The 19,899-nt window shown below is 53.6% G+C and overlaps 1 protein-coding gene across 1 annotated transcript; it reads right to left on the bottom strand.

The window, feature by feature from the left end:
• Nucleotides 1-2,364: 2,364 nt before the first annotated feature.
• Nucleotides 2,365-19,572, bottom strand: LOC138985598 (uncharacterized). Its single transcript, XM_070362598.1, has 6 exons — nt 19,275-19,572; nt 19,144-19,207; nt 17,260-17,345; nt 16,747-17,205; nt 10,591-10,900; nt 2,365-6,954 (listed from the first exon to the last, which is right to left on the bottom strand). Exons 1-6 carry the CDS (start codon nt 19,570-19,572, stop codon nt 6,501-6,503), a joined length of 1,671 nt encoding a protein of 556 aa, XP_070218699.1. The 3' UTR covers nt 2,365-6,500.
• Between the last annotated feature and the right edge of the window lie 327 nt (nt 19,573-19,899).

Genomic DNA, 19,899 nt, shown 5'->3' with positions numbered 1-19,899 from the left:
GGAGTCTTCTGCCCATTGCGATGCTCATCATCAGCTATACTGTGAACTGAAAAGGAAACACTGGCCCAACACCTACGCGACTGGATAAAAGTACGAGGCAATTTAGAAGATTCCAGACAAAAGCCCTCAAATTCAGGGTTTCTTCAGTATTCTAGAATTCTGCTTATTCTGTTTTAGAAACAAACGGGTAACGAGATGTAATGGGAGAAATTCAGAACAACTAAAGCCTCAATAATTATGTAAACAAGAAAAAAGTCTTCAAAATATATTTTCTTCTCAGTTCCACTAAGTGACGGTCACCAGATTCTGCCAAGTGAGAAAAGAGAAAGGCGGGACCCGACATGGTCGTGCGGGGATGCCAACAAGCTGTGTCCACGCTTACAGAGTTGAGCAGGCTCCAGGTGAGGACGGAGGTCAGGCAGGTGCTGAACATGGGGTGGCGCCTTTGGTTCCCCCACCCCAGCCCCTCCCCTGGGCAGTGGGTCTCCTGCACTGTGCTCCCTGTGGCCGGGAGGGGACAGAGAGGAGACAGCAAGGCCCAGAGCATTCTGAGGAGGCTCAGGCCAGAGGGGCAGGTGGCGCTGGGACCCCAGCGAGGGCCCCTTCCCGGCCACGCACGGTGAGGACACAGTGGCGCCTCCTGCCTCCCTCTGGGAACCACCAGCTCCTCTGGGTGCATGGCAGCCCCGAGTCACCTGACCTAGGCTCTCAGTCCTTTCCAAGGACACGACCAGACACGAGGCCAGAACCACACAGCCCAGCAGCACCCACATCTCTGGGAGGTCAGAGGGCTGGGACAAGGGAGGCAGGGCTCGCTGGAAGGGTGAGCTCATGGCAGGGTGTCCTCAACTGCCTCTGATCACGGGAATTTAATCACAAGAAACTGCTTTCTGGGACATGGGGCTGATGTGAGGGCCAGGCAAAGCTCGAGCTGGCTGGCAAGGGTCTGAAAACGCTTTGGTGGCCTTGCTGTGGCCGTAGCAGCTCTGAACTCGAGGCTGGCCAATCGCTTCCTGCAGGCAGGCTCCACTCCAGCACTGACGGGTTTTAATAAAAACTTCCAATTGGGCCAGTAAAGCCCTCATTAAGCTGTTTTTAAAGCATGAATTTAAGAGAGGTAAGGGTCACAGGGAGCCTTTAATTTGCAACAGCTGGCGGGAGGTGCCGCTGTCACAGGGAACGGGGGTCAAGCATCCAGGCCACTTAAACATGCGGCTGCCTGACCAGCCTGGAGGCAAACCTAACAGGCGGGGGCAAGGGCGGGCGCTGCTCTGCACCAGAGACCCGGCGGCAGGTGACCCAACTCAGCCGGCCCGCAGCCCAGGCTCCCTGCCAGACCCCTGCCAGCCCCGCTACGGCCTCCTGCACGGCCCACTCATGTTTATTTCAAACACTGTGGTTCACCACTTGAGGTGCCGCCTGGAGGATCCGCTGTGCTCTCGGCTCACGTGCACAACACGTGGCACAGCTCACGTGGGTCACCCCCACCGGCTCCGTCGGGGAAAACACGCCAGCTCAAACCTTCGTTCTCCAGTAAAGCCTGCTCTCCTATGCTGTGACCTACTACAACTTGATAAAATATGCCTTTGTAAACAAAGATGAAAACATTTTATCTTTCTCTACTTGATCCTGCCAGAATTCGCTTTCCAGCTGGCTCTCCTGTGGACTTCATGGTTTATTGCAACTGGATTTTAACTAGTTACACGAATCATTGTTTTGTCTCCAAATTGTTTGTGCTCCATGTCTCCCTGCTGCATGGTGGCTTTGTCAGGGGTGCTGGTGGCATTACTTGGATCCTGTTGTCTCTTAAGGCGCCCACTGTGTAGCCTGGACGCTACTGAGGATGGTTAAACATCTTGGGGAAACAGATCACATTTAGGATTCATGTAAAATAACTGTGATAGTGTGATTCCCAGGCATGGGAAGAAGCAACAAGGGAAAACATTTCCTGGATCATAGTGGTAAGTAATAAGATGGAGGATCCAGAGAATCTTTAATTATCAATGGGGCCTAATCCAGAAATTAGCAGCTGGAACAGCATATCAACAGGAACTTTCACCTGACGCAGGATGAGCCTCCAGTATCATGGGACAGAACTTGGTCATGTAATGTCTCCCAAATATTGGTCGAATTCCAGATCAAGAGGAGGAAATTGAGAAATGGAGTATTTCCTGCCAAATCAGTAAACAAAGGCTGTCACAGCCCTCACTGATTGCACCCCTTCGATGTGAGCTGGTGAGCCCCGAGGATACTCAGGATGTGGAAACTCGGGACACCAGCGCCAAGAGCTGAGGTGCCCATCAAGGAGTGATTCAGTGAGAGCAGACTCATGCGTCTTCCCACACACAGAGAAGCGCTGAACTCGGCATATCTGGTTTTCTTTAATTTACAATAATCTTTTGACATTCAGACAGCTCAGTTTAGTCGCTTAATTGTGTCCAACTCTTTGTGACCCCATGGACTGCAGCACGCCAGGCCTTCCTGTCCATCACCAACTCCTGGGGCTTACTCAAACTCATGTCCATTGAGTCGGTGATGCCATCCAACAATCTCATCCTCTGTCGTCCCCTTCTCCTCCCGCCTTCAATCTTTTCCAGCATCAGGGTCTTTTCTAAGGAATCAGTTCTTTGCATCAGGCGCCCAAAGTATTGGAGTTTCAGCTTCAGCATCAGTCCTTCAGGACTGATCTCCTTTAGGATGGACTGGTTTGATCTTGCAGGCCAAGGGACTCTCAAGAGTCTTCTCCAACTCCACAGTTCAAAAGCATCAATTCTTCAGCACTCAGCTTTCTTTATGGTTCAACTCTCACGTCCATACATGACCACTGGACAAACCATACCTTTGACTAGATGGACCTTTGTTAGCAAAGTTATGTCTCTGCTTTTTAATATGCTATCTAGGTTGGTCACAGCTTTTCTTCCAAGGAGCAAGTGTCTTTAATTTTATGGTTGCAGTTACCATCTGCAATGATTTTGAAGCCCCCAAAAATAAAGTCAGCCACTGTTTCCCCACCTTTTTGCCATGAAGTGATGGGACCAGATGCCATGATCTTCATTTTTTGAATGCTGAGTTTTAAGCCAACTTTTTCACTCTCCTCTTTCACTTTCATCAAGAGGCTGTTTAGTTCCTCTTCATTTTCTGCCATAAGGATGGTGTCATCTGCATATCTGAGGTTATTGATATTTCTCCCAGCAATCTTGATTCCAGCTTGTGCTTCCTCCAGCCCAGCGTATCATATGATGTACTCTGCATGTAAGTTAAATAAGCAGGGTGACAATATACAGCCTTGATGTACTCTGTTCCCAATTTGGAACCAGTCCATTGTTTACGTCCGGTTCTAATTGTTGCTTTTTGACCTGCACACAAATTTCTCAAGAGACAGGTAAGGTGGTCTGGTATTCCCATCTCTTGAAGGATTTTCTACTGTTTGTGGTGATCCACACAGTCAAAGGCTTTGGTGTTGTCAATAAAGCAGAAATAGATGTTTTTCTGGAACTCTCTTGCTTTTTCTATGATCCAACAGATGTTGGCAATTTGATCTCTGGTTCCTCTGCCTTTTCTAAATCCAGCTTGAATGTCTGGAAGTTCTTGGTTCACATACTGCTGAAGCCTGGGTTGGAGAATTTTGAACATTACTTTGCTAGCAGGTAAGATGAGTACAATTGTGCGGTAGTTTGAACATTCTTTGGTGTTGCTTCTTTGGGATTGGAATGAAAACTGACCTTTTCCAGTCCTGTGGCCACTGCTGAGTTTTCCAAATTTGCTGGCATATTGAGTGCAGCACTGTCACGTCATCTTTTAGGATTTGAAATAGCTCAACTGGAATTCCATCACCTCCACTAGCTTTGTAGTGATGCTTCCTAAGGCCCACTTGACTTTGCATTTCAGGATGTCTAGCTCTAGGTGAGTGATCACACCATCGTGATTATCTGGGTCGTGAATATCTTTTTTGTACATTTCTTCTGTGTATTCTTGCCACTTCTTCTTAATATCTTCTGCTTCTGTTAGATCGATACCATTTCTGTCCTTTATTGAGCCTATCTTTGCATGAAATGTTCCCTTGGTATCTCTAATTTTCTTGAAGAGATCTCTAGTCTTTCCTATTCTATTGTTTTCCTCTATTTCTTTGCACTGATCACTAAGGAAGGCTTCCTTATCTCTCCTTGCTAGTCTTTGGAACTCTGCATTCAGATGGGTATTATCTTTCCTTTTCTCCTTTGCCTTTAGCTTCTCTCCTCTTCTCAGCTATACCATTGGCCCTTTGTTACAAAACTTCTACATAACCTGGCTACTGCCTCGGCCCCCTTGGAGGAGTCCTCTCAGAGTTACTAGAGATGCTGCCTCCTGGGCCTAAGTCCTAAAAACTCCCGCCTGATACAACATGACTCCCCACCTTCAGGCTGTGACTGTCCTTCAGGCCCACGTCTTCAGGTTTGTTAGTGTTTTCCTCAGGTGTGCCCACTCTGCAGCAGGCCTGTTTCTGTGGGCTGTGCATCTCCAGTAATCTGTCATGGTGTCAAACACCGTGTGTGGAGAAACAGCAGCTACTGAGGTAAAAACAGTCACCCAGAAACGTGCCCCCTCCGTGGGCTGTGGCCTGCGCCACCGCCCTGAGGACCACAGGCTGCCCGGTGTCTCAGCACGGCTGCTGCACCGCCGGTTAGCTTACACTTGACTTCTGCTCCCTGTAAACTTCAGTCCTGTCCCTGCTTGTCCATCCTGCCCTTGTGGGTCCCCTGGATGGGCACTGAGTACTGGTGCTCTGGCTGCAAGTACACTTTCCTAGGGACACAACGTCCACCGTTAACTTCTCAAACCTACCTTCAGTTCACACCGAGTCACTCCACAGAGGAGGAGGGTCCTGCCCCCACCGTGTCTGTCACAGGCGTCCTCCTTGCAAGACACGTGCCTACTTTCGCTTTAAACCTTCCTGTACTTTATTTTTTACATCTGTTTATTTATCTGGTTGTGTCGGGGCTTAGCTGCGGCACGCAGGACCTGGGGTGCAGCACATGGACTCTAGTTGCAGTCAGTTCGGTTCAGCCACTCAGTCGTGTCTGACTCTTTGTGACCCCATGGACTGCAGCACGCCAGGCCTCCGTCCATCACCAACTCCTGGAGTTTGCTCAGACTCATGTCCATTGAGTCAGTGATGCCAACCAACCATCTCATCCTCTGTCGTCCCCTTCTCCTGCCTTCAGTCTCTCCAGCATCAGGGTCTTTTCCAGTGAGTCAGCCACGTCAAATGGCCAAAGGATTGGAGCTTCAGGCTCAGCATCAGTCCTCCCAGCTGCATGGGCTTCACTGCCCCAAGGCATGTGGGATCTTAGTTTTCCAACCAGGAATCAAAGCCATGCCCCGTGCACTGGGACGCGGGTTCTTTACCCCTGGGCCACCAGAAAGCCCCTGTCCCGTGTTTTGGAGCAGGAGAGGGGGAAACGCAGGTTTCGTGTCCCGGCAGGTGGATGGTTCCCCTCCTGCCACCCTGCCCCTGGACTGCGCCTCCACAAATAGTGCCCCTCGGCCCCCTGCACCTGTGCCCCGAGGTGCAAGGCCCTTTGGGCTCCCTGTTCCTCCCCCCAAAGGCTGGGCTCTGCTCCTCAGTCCAGGTCCCTGGGCTGGTGGCTCCTCCTCCTCCATTCATTCCTGACCCCGCCCCCTGTATCCAGCCCTACCCGTGAGCTTTTATTCCAGACATTGTAGTTTTTTCCCCTGTGGCCCTGGTCCTTCATCCCCTTGTGCTCGGGATCCTGCTGTGGGTAAGGGTGTGACACCCCTGGGAGAGCACGTCTGTTGTTTCAACTGTGCGGGCAGCCCCTGGCAGTCCACCTGTACACGCGTGTGCAGGCCTGGGGTCAGCAGGACTGGCCCAAGCCCACAGGAGAATCAGTGGCTCCTCCACCGGCTCCCCCCGACCCCCAGCTCCTCCTGGATCCTCAGAGCCGAAGAGGACAGGCTTCCCTCAGAGAACCGTATGCCCACGCCAGCCTTCAAGAAGCACTCACACTCATGGAGACCCCACCCAAGTCTCCACCCCGACACCCCCGCCTCCATCCTCACCCGGGGCCTCTGTCCAGCGCCAGCCCCGCCCCACGGCCATTCTTCCCTTGGGAGCCCACTGGACAGAACCCAAAGGGAACCCACACAGAACCAAAGAGAGATGATGTGCGCCACTTTGTCCCAGTAATGGCTGCGAGACAGTCCAGGAAGCCCATCTGCAGTCCCTGCTCGAGGCCACAAGCCCCAGGTCATCTGTCCTGCTCATCGCAGGTGGCCCTGCTCTGCTGGTGAGGGAGTGACCTTTGAGGAGTGAAGCTGAAGACACTGACCTCCGACAGAGGCCAGACAGAGACCATGACGGGGGTGGCCCTGGATGCTGAGGTGAGGCCAGCGCAGGAGGTCGCCCCCACCACCACCCAGCGTGGGAGGTCACCGCCCCGCCGCCCCCCACCCAGTGCAGGCCTCAGAGCCACAGGGAGCCCCTGCTTCTGCTCCCAAGCTCAGAGGATTGGGGTCCAGACTGGCCACACTCCCCAAGCCCTGCATTTCTGCCAGCTCGGGGGCCCGTGGGGTGGCGCTACCCACAAAGCACAGTGGGACCCGCAGTCTCCGGCAGAAACCCAGGAAGACCCAAGCCTGTGGGGCCCCAGGAATCCTGCGTCTTCTGGGGTGTCCCCGTGCACGCCGGGGAGTGAGGGCCGGCCTGCAGGGCACCATGGCCCTTCAGTCACCAGCAGGAACGCCAGTGTCGACATCCTGGACGCCGGCTGGGTGCCCACAGCCAGCATGGGAGGCGTGATGGGCAGAGGTGTGAGGCGGCATCTGGCCTCATTTGGCGGAGACTGCGGGTGAGGACTCAGGCCCGAGGCAGCCGGTGCAGCCGCGGGAGACGAGACCCATTGGCGTGAGCAGCCGACACCCGGATTATGTGACCGCCACTTACCAAAGGAGTACCTGAAATACAAGAGGAGAAGAGCTGTCACCAAACAGCTTCAAATTAATGCATCGCTTTACCTGCTAAAGAAAGACTGACCCACTGTCTCCAAACAGAACAGGCACAGGTTGCAGAGGTCAGAGGTCACATTACTGAGCCACAAGGAAGAAGGGCCCTCAGGTGGCAGAGCAAAGTGGAAGCCAGGGGGAGAGCGGTCTTCAGAGGTCTGAGTGGAGGTGAACCTGAGGAAAATCTGCACTCAAGTGTCTGAGTGGGGGGCTCAGTGAGGCGCACCTGCCCTGGGCGTCTGAGTGCAGGTGAGGTGAGGGGAGACCTGCCCTTGTTTACTGAACCTGGGGCACACCTTAGGTTCCCAGGTAACCGTCACTGACAGGAGTTTCTTACTGGCCCCACCGCACAGTCGCACTGCAGGCCTATGCCCACAGCAGGGCATGAGTAAGTATGTTTGGAAAAGTACATGTAACGCTCTTCACCCCTGAACAACCTGGAGCCAGGCGGGCTGATGCTTCTGCAGTGGAGTGGTTTTTCTTAGAGGTTTGGTGAAAAGCCTGTGTAGATAGATGGGGCTCAGGCAATTCTGATCCCCGTTCAAAGGTCACCTGTGCTTGGTTTCACTGCAGTGATCTCCTTCAAGCACTGTGAAAATGTCCTACCCCGGAATCGTTCATTTCAAATGACACCACGTTACGCTGAGCACAGATTATTAGAAAAGCAGCCCTAAGGGGAGCACGTGTCAGACATGCCTTCCCTGAGGGAGTTGGGGCCCTGGGGAGCACACACGTGTGTGACCCCAGGTCATGGGAGGGAGCCCCACAATGTAACGTGAGTGGACCCAGGATACTCCTCACACCATGAATCCTCTCCCCAGGTCAACACGACGCCAGCAGGCGGACCCCGGGATAAAGGGCACAACTGCCTGGCTCAGCGAGTGCCCGTGAGTGAGGACCAGGCACTGGCCTTGGCTGCACCACGGACAAGCCACATGCCTGCTCGGTGGTGGCAGCCAGACGCGGAGGCCACAGGTGTCCCCAGCCGTGTGAGGCACAGACAGGACACGGAGAGCGGTGCCGAGGGTGAGTGGGGACGCAGGCTGAGGAAACGTTTTAGAGGTAGATGGTGGCTGTTCTTGCATAAGTTAACTAGTTACATTTTGTGGTATGTAAATAGAGATGCTTTAAGACAAACATTTGTTCAATGAAGTATTGACACGTGAAAGGACAGGGAGTCCGAGATTTGCAAGCCCCCAGGGAGGGGAGGGCAGGTCCGAGGGGCCCCCGAGCGCCTGTTTCCTACACCAGGCACCTTCCCCCGGAGAAGGTAGGACGCAGACCCCATCAGCCTGGCAACCAGACACGCGGTGAGGCCAGGGGCCCTTCCTCACGGAGTTGGGGTGCTCATCCATCCAGCCCGAGAGAGGCGGGCTTCCCACAGGGAACACCGCTTGGAGGAGGAAGACAGGAAACGGCTTGAGCTCTCTGATGAGCAGGAGCCTTAGTTTCCACAGTAAACCCTTTACAACGGCCAGTCACACGCTGCCTGATGGAAGAAGTAAATTCTTCCAATAAGTGACCTTGGTGAGCAGAGGAGAAGAAGGGGCTGACTGTCCGAACCTCACGGAGTGGACGCTGCCGGTGTCTCTCAGAACCAGCTGGAGGAGCCTGGGAGCTGATAGGGCAGCTGGCCAGCCCGGCCCCCGCCCACAGCCTGGCCACAAGAGCAGCGTCCCTCAGTGGACTCGATGACAGGCCTCTGCTGAGGGCGTTAGGAAATGCCTTCTCGTATCTGCGCCTATTCTGAATTTTAAATCTCAAGGCTGCCTGATACAAGATTTTTAAATAGGTAGTTACATCTAATTATGTGAAAAGCTAAAAGGTATTCATTAGACTTTTACAGCTTTTATTGTATTTTTAACAGCCGGAACTTATGTTAGAAAAGGTAGCCATTCACAGAACCAGTTTGGGGGATGGTCTATTGTTCTGGTTTTTAAAGAAACTCAGGTGCACCCTATTCTAAGAGATTCAGATTTTGCTCCCAAATGGTTTGTGTGAGCGCCTCACCTCCAACTGTCTGCTAGAGACAACACTGCCACCACCACCAAGGGTGGCCCACAGCTCACTGACCACTCATCTCCACCGGCAGGAAGGCAGAGAACTGAGGTGGGGGAGCCCCCCGCCCCCGCTTCTGTGTGCATAGCCCTCGGCCTCGAGTCACCCAGAGGCCTTTGCGCCAGGTGATTGGAACACTGAACCGGGTTCCTGGAGATGTTTCACTTTGTAGGAGGGCATCAGGGATAAATATTTTATCTGCTCTCCCCTGGCTGGTGGCAGGGGGCGAGGAGGGGCAGCGTTGAATCTGCGTAATTCTTCCTGCCTGTTGCAGAGGAGCATTTCTCCACTCGGGAAGCAGGTGGACGGGAATTTCTAACAAAGCAGGTTCTTTCAGGCTGAGCCTGTGAGCGCCCCTGGAGACAGCTGAACAGAAGCAGCGCTGGACGGGAAGGCCAGAGGAGCTAAAGCAGTGGCCTGGCCATGCAGCCAGTGGGTGACGGCCCCTCCTCCCCAAGCTAAGGAACACAGGAGCCACCATGGCACAGAAGGCCACGTCCAGTGCCGTCAGCGGGAGCAGAGAAGGCCCATGTCACGTCCGATGACCACGGGCAGTGGGGAGCCACCATTCCCGCAAGGCCTGGGGTGTCCCCATGGGCACAGGGCCCCCCTGCACAGCCATGCGGTGGGGATGGCACTGCACTGCTGCCCAGACCTTGAAAAACCATAGCATCAAATCCACTTCTCCAAATCAAATTCGTCTATACCAGGGCCGCGGGCAGGAGAGCCTGGACATCTTGGAGTCTTAGGCCAAGATAAAGTTTTCCTCCTTAGCGGCCACGATGCAGGGGTCCCTCAGCACCTCTGCGGCCCTTGGGCATCAGCTCCCAGCCCTTTGAAGTCGATCCTCTGTCCCTTCTGCCAGAGGCAAGTGCCAAGGCGGCTTCCTCTGCAGGAAGGGACTCCTGGAGCGCCCAACCTCGCTCCAAGTTTCCAGAGATAATCCTTTCTTCCTTGTGGGGGCCGGGAAGGTGGAGAGCGGGGAGGGCGGCCACACGCCGCCTTAAGCACAACAAAGAAGCCCTTCAGGATTCCTGCCATGGCCAAGCACAGATAACAGAACCAGAAACCCAGCCTCTGGGGGAGCTGACACTAACCGAGGAGCCTGGGGCCGAAGGGACAACTCGGGCTTCCCGTGCATCTGAGCCGGTCAGTCCCTGCGAGCCACTTGCAGCAGCAGTCCCTGAGCTCTGGCTCTGCGTCTCTTCAGTGTCCCTGACCCCCAGGACACTCAACTCCCCCATCGCACAGTCCCCAGCGCAGGAGGCGGGCAGCATGGTCTCAGGTGCGGCCGTGGTACTCCCAACAGAATCAAAGTCACTCCCGAAGCAGGAGGCTCCTGGGTTTGGGCTGAATGCAACCAGCAGTGCCCCCAAAGCCTAAGAAAACGGGCGGTCTTTTCTGAACTCATATAAGAAGACAGTTTGCTCACTCGCTCCCGCTGCCAGGAGGCCTTGCTAGGCTCAGCATAATGCCCCTGGGGCCCCGAGTCACCGTGCCCCATCCCAGGTGCCCCATCCGCCCTCTTACCAGATCTGTCCCACGTTGACCAGGGACATGTAGAGGACCCAGAGTGCAGCCATGAGGACCATATTGGCGCAACCGGAGACCAGGATGAACGAGGAGATGCCCAGCCCTAGGAGAGCCAGGGCGTCCAGGTTGGCATCCATGTGAGACCAGTCCAGCAGCCAGAGGATGGTGGGGGCGTAGCTCAGGGCATCCCAGCTGACTCGCCCTCCGAAGTGCCGCTGCACGCTCTGCAGGTACGCCCTGCAGGGCAGCAGTCCCCTGTCTCCGATCAGCTGCTTGTTCTGATGGAAGGCCACCAAGAATGCCACAACTGGAAGGAAGAGAAGACAGAGCAGTGTGAGCAGGAGCACAGATGTCTGTGGACACTTCCCGGACATGCGGGGCCCGGCCACGGGAGGAGACTGGGCAGGGTCTGAGCAGCAGTTTGGAATCAAAGTGTGGACTCGAGGAGTCTGAGTGTTTCACAAGTCTCTGGGGAGAAAGTAGAAGATCCGACCCGGAAAAGTCACAGGAAACAGGTATAGGCACACACACCTGTGTGCTGCTCCTGCGTGTGCACGGTGTATGTGTGCATACACAGCACACACGCGTCTGTATGAAGTATGTGACCGCTACACAAAATGGTTAGGTAACCATCCCAGAGGGAACTTTGCTTAAAGAAAATTTACAATAAAACACTTATGTCAGAAACGTCGAAAGGCCTCAAATCTAAACTTCTACTTTAAGAAATCAGAAAAAAGAGCAGATTACATATAAAACAAGCATCAGAAAAGATATTTTAAAAAAGAGGTGACATCAATGAAATTGAAAACAGGAAAAAGAAAACCAAACCATCAAAATCTTATCCTTCTTCGATAAGATGAATATAATTAATAGAAGTCTAGTCAGAATAACCAAGAAAATGAGAGAAGACACCAATATCAGGGATGAAAAAAGGGACACTGCTAGAGATTTCACAGACAAAAAGATAATACAGGAATACTGCAAATCTAAGATCATAAATTTGACGACTTAGATGAAACAGACCAATTACTTGAAATACATAAACTACCAAAACTCACAAAAGAAGAAATAAAGATAATACATCACAACCAACCAATTTCATCTCAGAAATGCAAGGCTGGTTCAACTCTCAAAGAACAACCAATGCAATCACCATACTAACAAGCTAAATAAGAAGACCATATGATAGTATCAATAGACACACAAAAAGTACATGAAAGAATTTATTCATTCACGATAAAAAATTTTTTTTAGCAAACTAGGAATAGAAGGATACTTCATCAATCTGTAAATGGTGGCTACAAAAAACCTACACCCAAGTTCATACTTAGAGATTAATGGCAATACTTTTCCCTGAAGCCTTGAAACAAAGCAAGACTCTCTCTTCTCTCATTACTCCAGTAACACTGCATAGGAAATTCTAGCCAGGGCAATGAGGCAAGTATAAAAAATAAGAGCTATATAGATTAGAAAGGAAGGAAGGAAACTATTTCTATTAATACACTGCCTCTGTAGAAAATCCCCCAAAATCAACCAAAATTGAAAAGAAGAAAAAAAAGCCCTCATAGCACTAATAAGTGAGTTTATGAAAGTCACAGAATACAAGATTGACAAACAAAAGTCAACTGTATTACTATATACCAACAATGAACTATTGTAATCTGAATTTTTAAAAAATTACAACAGCCACCAAACACAGGGTCTAGACTAAAAACACTGACAAAATATACACAGAATCTGTATGTGGAAAACTACAAAACATAATGAAAGCAATCTAAGGAGATCAAAATAAATACAAAGATTCATTGTGTTCATGAATTGGAAGAGTCAGCATCATTAAAAAGTCATTTCTCCCCAATTTGATCTATAGATTCAACGCAATCTCAATCAAAACATCCAGTAAAGTTTTCCGTAGACACGACAAGCTGATTCTGAAATGTGTATGTAAAAGTAAAGGAACTAGAATAGGCAAAATAATTCTGATAATGAACAAAGTTCAAGGCCTTATTTTACTCAACTTCAAAACTTACTACAGAGCTATGGTCATCAAGACAGTGTGGTATTAGCCAAAGTATAGACACATAAATCAATGGAAGAGAGTCTAGAACCCAGAAGTAGACCTACCCAAAGATAGTCAACTGACTTTTGACAAGGATGCAAAGACAGTTTAATGGAGAAAGACAGTCTTTCCAATAGGTGGTGCTGGAATAACTGGCCATCATATGCAAAAAAAAAAAAATGAACCTTGATATATAACTCACATCTTATACAAAAATTTATTCAAAAAGGACCAGAGACTTAAGTGTAAAACATAATAGTATAGAACTTCCAAAAGAAAATATAGAAGAAAATGGATGTGACTTGGGTTTTGCAATACGTTTTTAGATAAGAACAATCAAACCATGATCCATGAAAGAAAAAGCCAGTAAACTCTATCAAATGAGAAAGTTTTGCTCTGTAAAACATATTTTTAAAAGAATGAAAAGACAAGTTGCAGATTAGGAAACGTATCTGTAGCTCACATATCTGATGAAAGACTTGCATCCAGAATACTCAAAGTGCCATTAAAACTCAACAAGAAAACAGACAACCCAGGTTTTCAAAGGGCAAAAGATCTGAGCAGACGCTGAAAGTCATCTGCTTCACACAGAGGATCCACAGATGGCAAATAAACACATGAAAAGATGCTCAATATCATTTGTTGTTGGGGAAACGCCAATTAAAACCACAATGCAATATCATCACACACCTATCATAACAGCCAAAATCCGAGAAACTGAAAATACCAAATGCTCCAGAGGATTCAGAACAAGGGGAACTCTCATTCCCTGCTGGTGGGACACACACGGTACGGTCACTCTAGAGGACAGTTTGGCAGTTTCTCATAAAGTTAAACACAGATTTACCATGGAACCCAGCAATTATACTCTTAGGTATTCACCCAAGTGAACTGAAAACTTAGATTTACACAAAGGCCTACATGTTCATAATTGCTAAAACTGGAAACATAGATGTCCCTCAGTGTTGGAATATGTAAACAAAGTGTGGTGCGTCAGGGAGCATCAGTGGAATGTTGATTCACTCAACAGCATGGGAGGACCTCCAGGCCGTGTTGCTGAGTAAAGGAAGCAGACCCAAAGGCTCCTGGGAAAGGCGGACCCCGGGGCCGAACACGGTCAGAGCGCGCCAGGCGCTGGTGTGGGGAGCAGTCGGTGACGCGCCCGGAGGACTCTGAAGGGATGGCACTGTTCTGTCTAGTCCTGGGGTGATGGACTACTATGCATCTGTCAAAACCCATAAAACTGTACATCACAAAACAGGAACCTTATCTAAACTATCAAAACAACCTAGCCAGGACCCCAGGGGATGCCAGGCTAGAGTGCAGACCAGGACACGTGAGTGCAACTCTGCTGCTGACGTACAACACGGCCACGCAGATGCAGCATGGAAGGCGGGAGGGAGGGCTGGCCTAATTAACTTCGGAAATCGTTTTGAGTAAAAACTATGAAATGTAAGGTCAAAGACAAAGGGCTCCGTAGAGAAACACTGGAGTCTTAAGTGGGGGTAGGCTCAGACGTGAGACTCCTGCCCAAGTTCTGGATGAACTCCTCTGGCCCCGCCCAGGCTGCAGACTCCAGGCCCGTGTCTGTGCAGACACCCCCAGTGGGCCCAACATGCACCCTGTGGGAACCACCAACCTGCTGCGACCCCCCAGCTCAGGCCAGAGCCTGAAGCTAAATGAGGATCCAGTGGAGAAGCTGAGCTCCTCCCCGGCCCCAGTAGGGCTCTCCCCAGACCCACAGCCTGTCCAGTCTCCAGAGGACCCCAGATGAGCCCAGCCTGAAGAGCGTCCATCAAACACAGGGCCAGGCCCGCTCAGAACATCAAGGTCATGAAGAGCGGGGAAGCCCAGAGATGCCGCAGCCCTGAGGGGACAGAGGAGCCGTGATGGTGTCGCGGTGCGGGGACCCGACGGGAAGGGGCGCTGGGGGGAGGCTGGGTCGAGGCCGTGGCTTGGTCACCCGTGTTTCCAGTGTGAGTGTGACAGATGCCACGAGGGCGAGCGGACGCCTCAAGAAGCCGCTAGGGGCTCGGGGTCCAGGGAATTGCTTGGTGGTGACAGCTTTTCTGTAAACGTGAGGCGTCCCCACACCTGAGGTGTAGATGCCGTCCTGGCTTGTGAGGAGCTCTGGCCCCTGTGTGGGCGCGTGTGGTGGTCGGGGACAGCTCTGCGGGTCCCAGCCTAGTTCCTGTGCCCAGGCTGCAGCAGCTGGACAAGGAAAACAGCGAGCTGAGGTCCTGCACGCCCTGCCTGAAGGCCAACATCGAGTGCCTGGAGGTGGGCTGCCCGCCGGCTCCCCGCGCTCCTCCCGGGGTACTTGCGGGCCGCCGGGACCTGAGACAGGGCTGCCAAGAAGGCGGAGCTGCCAGGTCGGCAATGGGCCTGTGGGGGGCATGGCTGGCCACGGGGTGTACCTGCCAGCAGGAGCAGACTGGTGACCCAGGAGCCAGGACAGGCGTGGCCCTCCCTTTGCTGGAAGGTGTGAGGCGCTGCCCGGTTCCTGGGGCTTAGATTAGGGGCCTTGCAGGTGGGCAGTCTCTGACCTGAGTGTCACACCCAGGGACTGGGGTGCGGGGTGCGGGGGGGAGGACACAGGTGGAAAAGGGTCTTGTGGTGGCACAGAGCAATGACAGAGACTGAAAACAGTCAAGGGAAATTTATGGAGCAGGAGCCGCTCCCAGAAGACAGAGGCCAGAGGTGTTACACACCATCCCCACTGCAGGAGCCCCCAGGGAGATGCACAGACAGGCAGGACAACGGCACTAAGAACCCCGTCACGTGTGCAGAGGGCGCGGAAGCTTAAGGCCCATCACTCAGCCTCCTGGTGGGTTACACTCAACATCAGGTAGAAGGTGTGGACCCCACGGCCTTGTGGGAAGTTCCTGGGACTTAAGTTATGCTGAGGTTGCTGGCAGTCCCCAGGAGACCTGCAGCCTCCAGAAGAGACCAACCCAGGACGCTGCCTACTTGCCAGCCGTCTCAACCAGGGACCCTCGTCGCCGAAGATGGTAAACTGGTTCCTTAAGGCGGCTGACAAACTCCAATCCTACTCCACATAGTGAGAAAAGGTAGGTGGAGAAAAATTTCATGTGCCAAAGCAACTCACTCTGTGCTCAGCGCCAGGCTTAAACTATCTGCCTGATCCAGCGGTTCAGAACGGTTTCCTTCTGAACTGAACTGAGGGTCCTCGCGAGATCAAAGCCAGCCGGGCTGGTTCTATAAGCTGCGCTCTCTGCTCGAGGCGCTAGCGGGCTTTTCCCACTGTTAACGGCGCCAGTTTAAAGGTCTATTAAAGCCTCGCAGATTAACATTGTCTTGACTTCATCTTTCCCTAAGTGACAGCTCAAACGTTTAGAATGCCTGTTTAATCCCGTGGAGGATAGAGCATAGCAGCAAGAACTATTTTTTGCAGTAACTTAGAGCACTGGAGAACAGACGAGAGTCGTGGCTGAGTTGCCGCCCCTCCCCTCCCCGGACCGGGGCCCCTGGTGCCCACTCTGGGTTGGCAGAAGGTCGCCGGGCAGAGAGCGGCACGCGCGCCCCCTTCGAAGGCGTGTGCGGAAGCGACTCAGAAATGACGCGGGGACGCCCGGTGCCCAGGGCCCTCTGGACCCGCTGGGACCAGGCTGCCCACGGGCCCAGGCCACTCTGCCGGTGGCCGCCCCCAGCCCTGCCGGCCCCGCGCTGCCACGTTCGTTCGAGAAGCTGTTTGGCGTCGGGTGACACTGCTGGTCTCGGGGGTTTGCGCCCCTCCGCGCGTGGGGCCGGGGCGGGGCACGCACACACGCTGGGGGTCTCCGGGCGCCCAGTCGTACTCTGGCGGGCGGCCCGGTGGGCGAGGCCGGCGCGGGGCGCGCGGCTCTCCACCTGCTCACGCCTGGCTCGGGCTGCGCCCCGCAGGTGAACCCGCACTTGCTGCCCGGGCACCAAAGCTGCGGGGCCGCAGTCACCGCCTCACCGGCTCTGGTCAGCGCGGGATCGGCCGGGGAACCCCGGGACTCGGCCGCGAACACGCTTCAGGGGCGCCCTGGGCGTGGCGGACGGGGCGCGCGCGGAGGGGCCACGCTAGGGGCCTGGCCCAGCGGACTCACAATAAACGAAAGCGAGGGCCCTCAGGAGCACGATCCTGGTCAGCCAGAAAGTGCCCGCGCGGAGGCGGCCGGGCGGCCCTTGAGGTCGCGCCCCTGCCCCGGCGGAGCCTCGGGCTCCGGGTCCCCAGCCCCAGCCTTGCGTCTCCTCAGCGACTCCCTGGGCGCCGCCATCGCTGGGCCAGCACGGCGCATGCGCCGGGGCGCCGCGAGCCCCGCCCCGCCGCGAGGCCCCGCCCACACCTGAGGCCAGGCCCGCCGGCCGGGGGCGAGCTCCTGGCCCGTTGCCGCGCGCTCCGCTAGGCCCCGCCGCATAAGCGCGTGGGAGCCTGTACAGCCGCGCCCCCGCCCCACCCGCCCGTTCATTTACTGCCTCGGCCACCGTTGCAGGGGCTTCCTGGGCACTCCCCTGCCTAGGCGCCCGCCCTCCGGGACCCTCACGGTAGAGAGGGCGGAAAGGCACTTAGGAAGCAGAAATGCAACGTGAAAGAGGTGATTGGAAAGCACGAATCTGACCGCAGGCCTGGTCCGCGTCCACAGTGGCTGAGATGTGGGCATCGGGAGGCCGCCGGTGGGTCCTGCGCTCCCTCAGCGGGCCCTGGCTGTGTGCGGACGACTGGAGCAGCCGCTGCGCCCCAGGGCTCCAGGGGTGTGTACAGGTACCGCACAGGTGTCTCCTGCCCAGCGCCCCATCTCTGCTGCCTGAGGAGGGCGCTGGGGGGACCCTGACAGAACTAGTGAGGGACAGTGCGGGCTGCGTCTGGCCCTAAATCTCAGACCCTCCAGCTTCCTTGCCCTCCCCCTGGCCCCAAGCCCACAGCTCTGCACTGGACAGCAAAGCCCCTTTAGGCAGTCAGCGCTCCTTCTGGCCCTCCAGACTGGCCCTCCAGCCACAAGGGACAGTGGTGGGCTGAGGATTCAGAGGAAGGAAGAACTTACTGATGAATGAATGACCCAAGCATCACCCCAGTGAGGACACCAGCAATGCTACCTTCTGAGGACACAGGAGAGGTGCCTCTGAGCAGGTGGAGTCGCAGGCATTCCTCAGAGCAAACAAGAGGTGTGCGAAAGGGCAGGCATAGAGCCTTTGGGGTTACTGGATGAACTGTGGAGCACCTGAAAGGAAATGATTGAGACAGGTGTGGGTTTTTCTTATTCATTTGCTAGAGCTCTTTATGTATTAAACATACTCTTTAGGGCTTCCCTGGTAGCCCAGATGGTAAAGAATCTGCCTGCAATGCAGGAGGCCTTGGTTTGATCCCTGGGTTGGAAAGATGCTCTGGAGAAGAGAATGGCAACCCACTCCAGTATTCTTGCCTGGAGAATTCCATGGACAGAGGAACCTGGCGGGCTACTGTCCATGGGGTCACAAAGAGTCGGACACAAGTGAGTGACTAACACACACACACACACACATATTGCTTGAGATTTTATTTTAGACTATCTTTCCATTCCAAAGTGGAAGTAGAACAGTGTCCTCAATTTCTAAACAGATCAAAGTCCATGAGGTATAGCTCTCATTGTAACTAATTATTCCCTGAGCATATGCAGCAGTTTTGTGTTGCTCACTGAGAATTCAAAGGTAAATATGAAACAGCTCTTGATCTTGAAAGAATTCACAGTCTAGCCGGGGAGGGACAACCACCTTGTCATACCATGTGAAATGCCCCCAACACATGCCCAGACGAGTGTGTGGTGAATTTTGTCAAGAAAGATCCTCTTCTTCTATGTATGTTACAAATGTTCATTCTGGGTTTTTTGTCTTGTTCCTAATGTTTGGTGTGTTACCAATAGTTATGTGGTCAAATGACCAGTTTTCCTGGCTTGTTTAATTCTATCTTCACCACCTGTCATGTGGACTCCATGAGGAGAGGGGCTGCCTCTGAACAGAGGCTCTCCCAGATAGGCTTGATCAGCAACTTCTGGACCCCCCGCCCCAGCCTCCGCTGTTGGTGTTGGTAGCATTTTGAGTGAAGGAACTGAACTGGGCTTCCCTGGTGGCTCAGTGATAAAGAATCCACATGCAATGCAGGAGACTCGGGTTCAATCCCTGGGTTGGGAATATGTCCTGAAGAAGGAGATGGTTACCCACTCCAGTGTTCTTGCCTGGAGAATTCCATGGACAGAGGGGCTACAGCCCATGGAGTTGCAAAGAGTTGGACACGACTGAATGACTGAGCGTCCATACACACATGCTTCTTACAGTGTGTGTTTTTCTTTTAAAATGCTCCCTTTTCTTTTCCATGAAAAGCCCTCCCTTCAGACCTCATCTGTAGAGTAGCACCTCTAAGAGTTCTGACAGAGGTGCAAACACCCGCAACGTGGAGAGCCCCCAGCAGACAAGTGTGTGCCCAAGGACCTGGTCAGGCCTTGCTTCCAGGTCCTTCCACAGGAACCCACATGCCGCACTTCCCCCATCCTGCCTTGTCACCCCCCGCAGTGGGCCATGAGCCCACGCAGCCATCTGGGGGGAGCGAGGGAGAGTCCAGCGGCCCTGGCCCAAGCCTGCCTGAGCATCCCTGGGTCCTCACTGAGCGCTCCGAGCAGTGGGAGCAGCGCAGGGGCCGGGGGCGAGGAGGGCTGCGCTGCTGCCAGGTGGGACCCCGGGCACTGCCTTTCAGGTGGGGATGGAGCCACAAAGGGCCCTTTGTCCTCAGCCTCCCCTGGCCAGCGCTGCATTGTCCCCCCCCCCTCAGAAGGGCACAATGGGACATTGTGCAGAGCAGAAAAGGGCCCCTTGTCCAGCCTCCAGCTCCCGGGGCTCTGGGCTCCCTCCTCGGGTCTGCCCAGGGTGGGCGAGGCCACCAGAGAGGGCTTCTTGGAGCTCATGTTCTCATGTCCCCTCCAGGGTCCTCCTTCCTGAGCTGACCACAGAGGTCCAGTCCATCTGAGAGTCTAGAACCTCCATGGGAATGAACGCTGACGAGCAGGACCTGGCCATAGAAAGGCCAGCCAGAAACTCAAGTTCTTGGCTGTTTCAACCTGCATTTAATAAAATGTGCACTGGTGTATTATTCAGCCATAAAACAAGAGATAGGTACTGATGTATCTACAACATAGATGGATCCTGAAATGTGTGCAGTGAGAGAATTCAGACACATAAAGCCACGTATTATACGAGTCCATTTACATGAAACATCCAGAGTTAAGTCCATC

Source organism: Bos mutus, chromosome 25 (genome assembly GCF_027580195.1).
Source record: "Bos mutus isolate GX-2022 chromosome 25, NWIPB_WYAK_1.1, whole genome shotgun sequence".
Lineage (NCBI taxonomy): Eukaryota > Metazoa > Chordata > Mammalia > Artiodactyla > Bovidae > Bos > Bos mutus.
The sequence above is the reverse complement of the archived record's forward strand: the minus strand, read 5'-3'. Positions and strand labels throughout refer to the sequence as shown.

Coding starts and splice junctions, on each gene's coding strand:
- LOC138985598 (XM_070362598.1), bottom strand. CDS start 19,572: ATGAGCTCCAAGAAGCCCTCTCTGGTGGCCTCGCCCACCCTGGGCAGA. Junction 17,346..19,143: donor GGATGGGGGAAGTGCGGCAT/GTGGGTTCCTGT, acceptor GTCCGCACACAG/CCAGGGCCCGCTGAGGGAGC. Junction 10,901..16,746: donor GGCCCTCGCTTTCGTTTATT/GTGAGTCCGCTG, acceptor TCTTCCTTCCAG/TTGTGGCATTCTTGGTGGCC.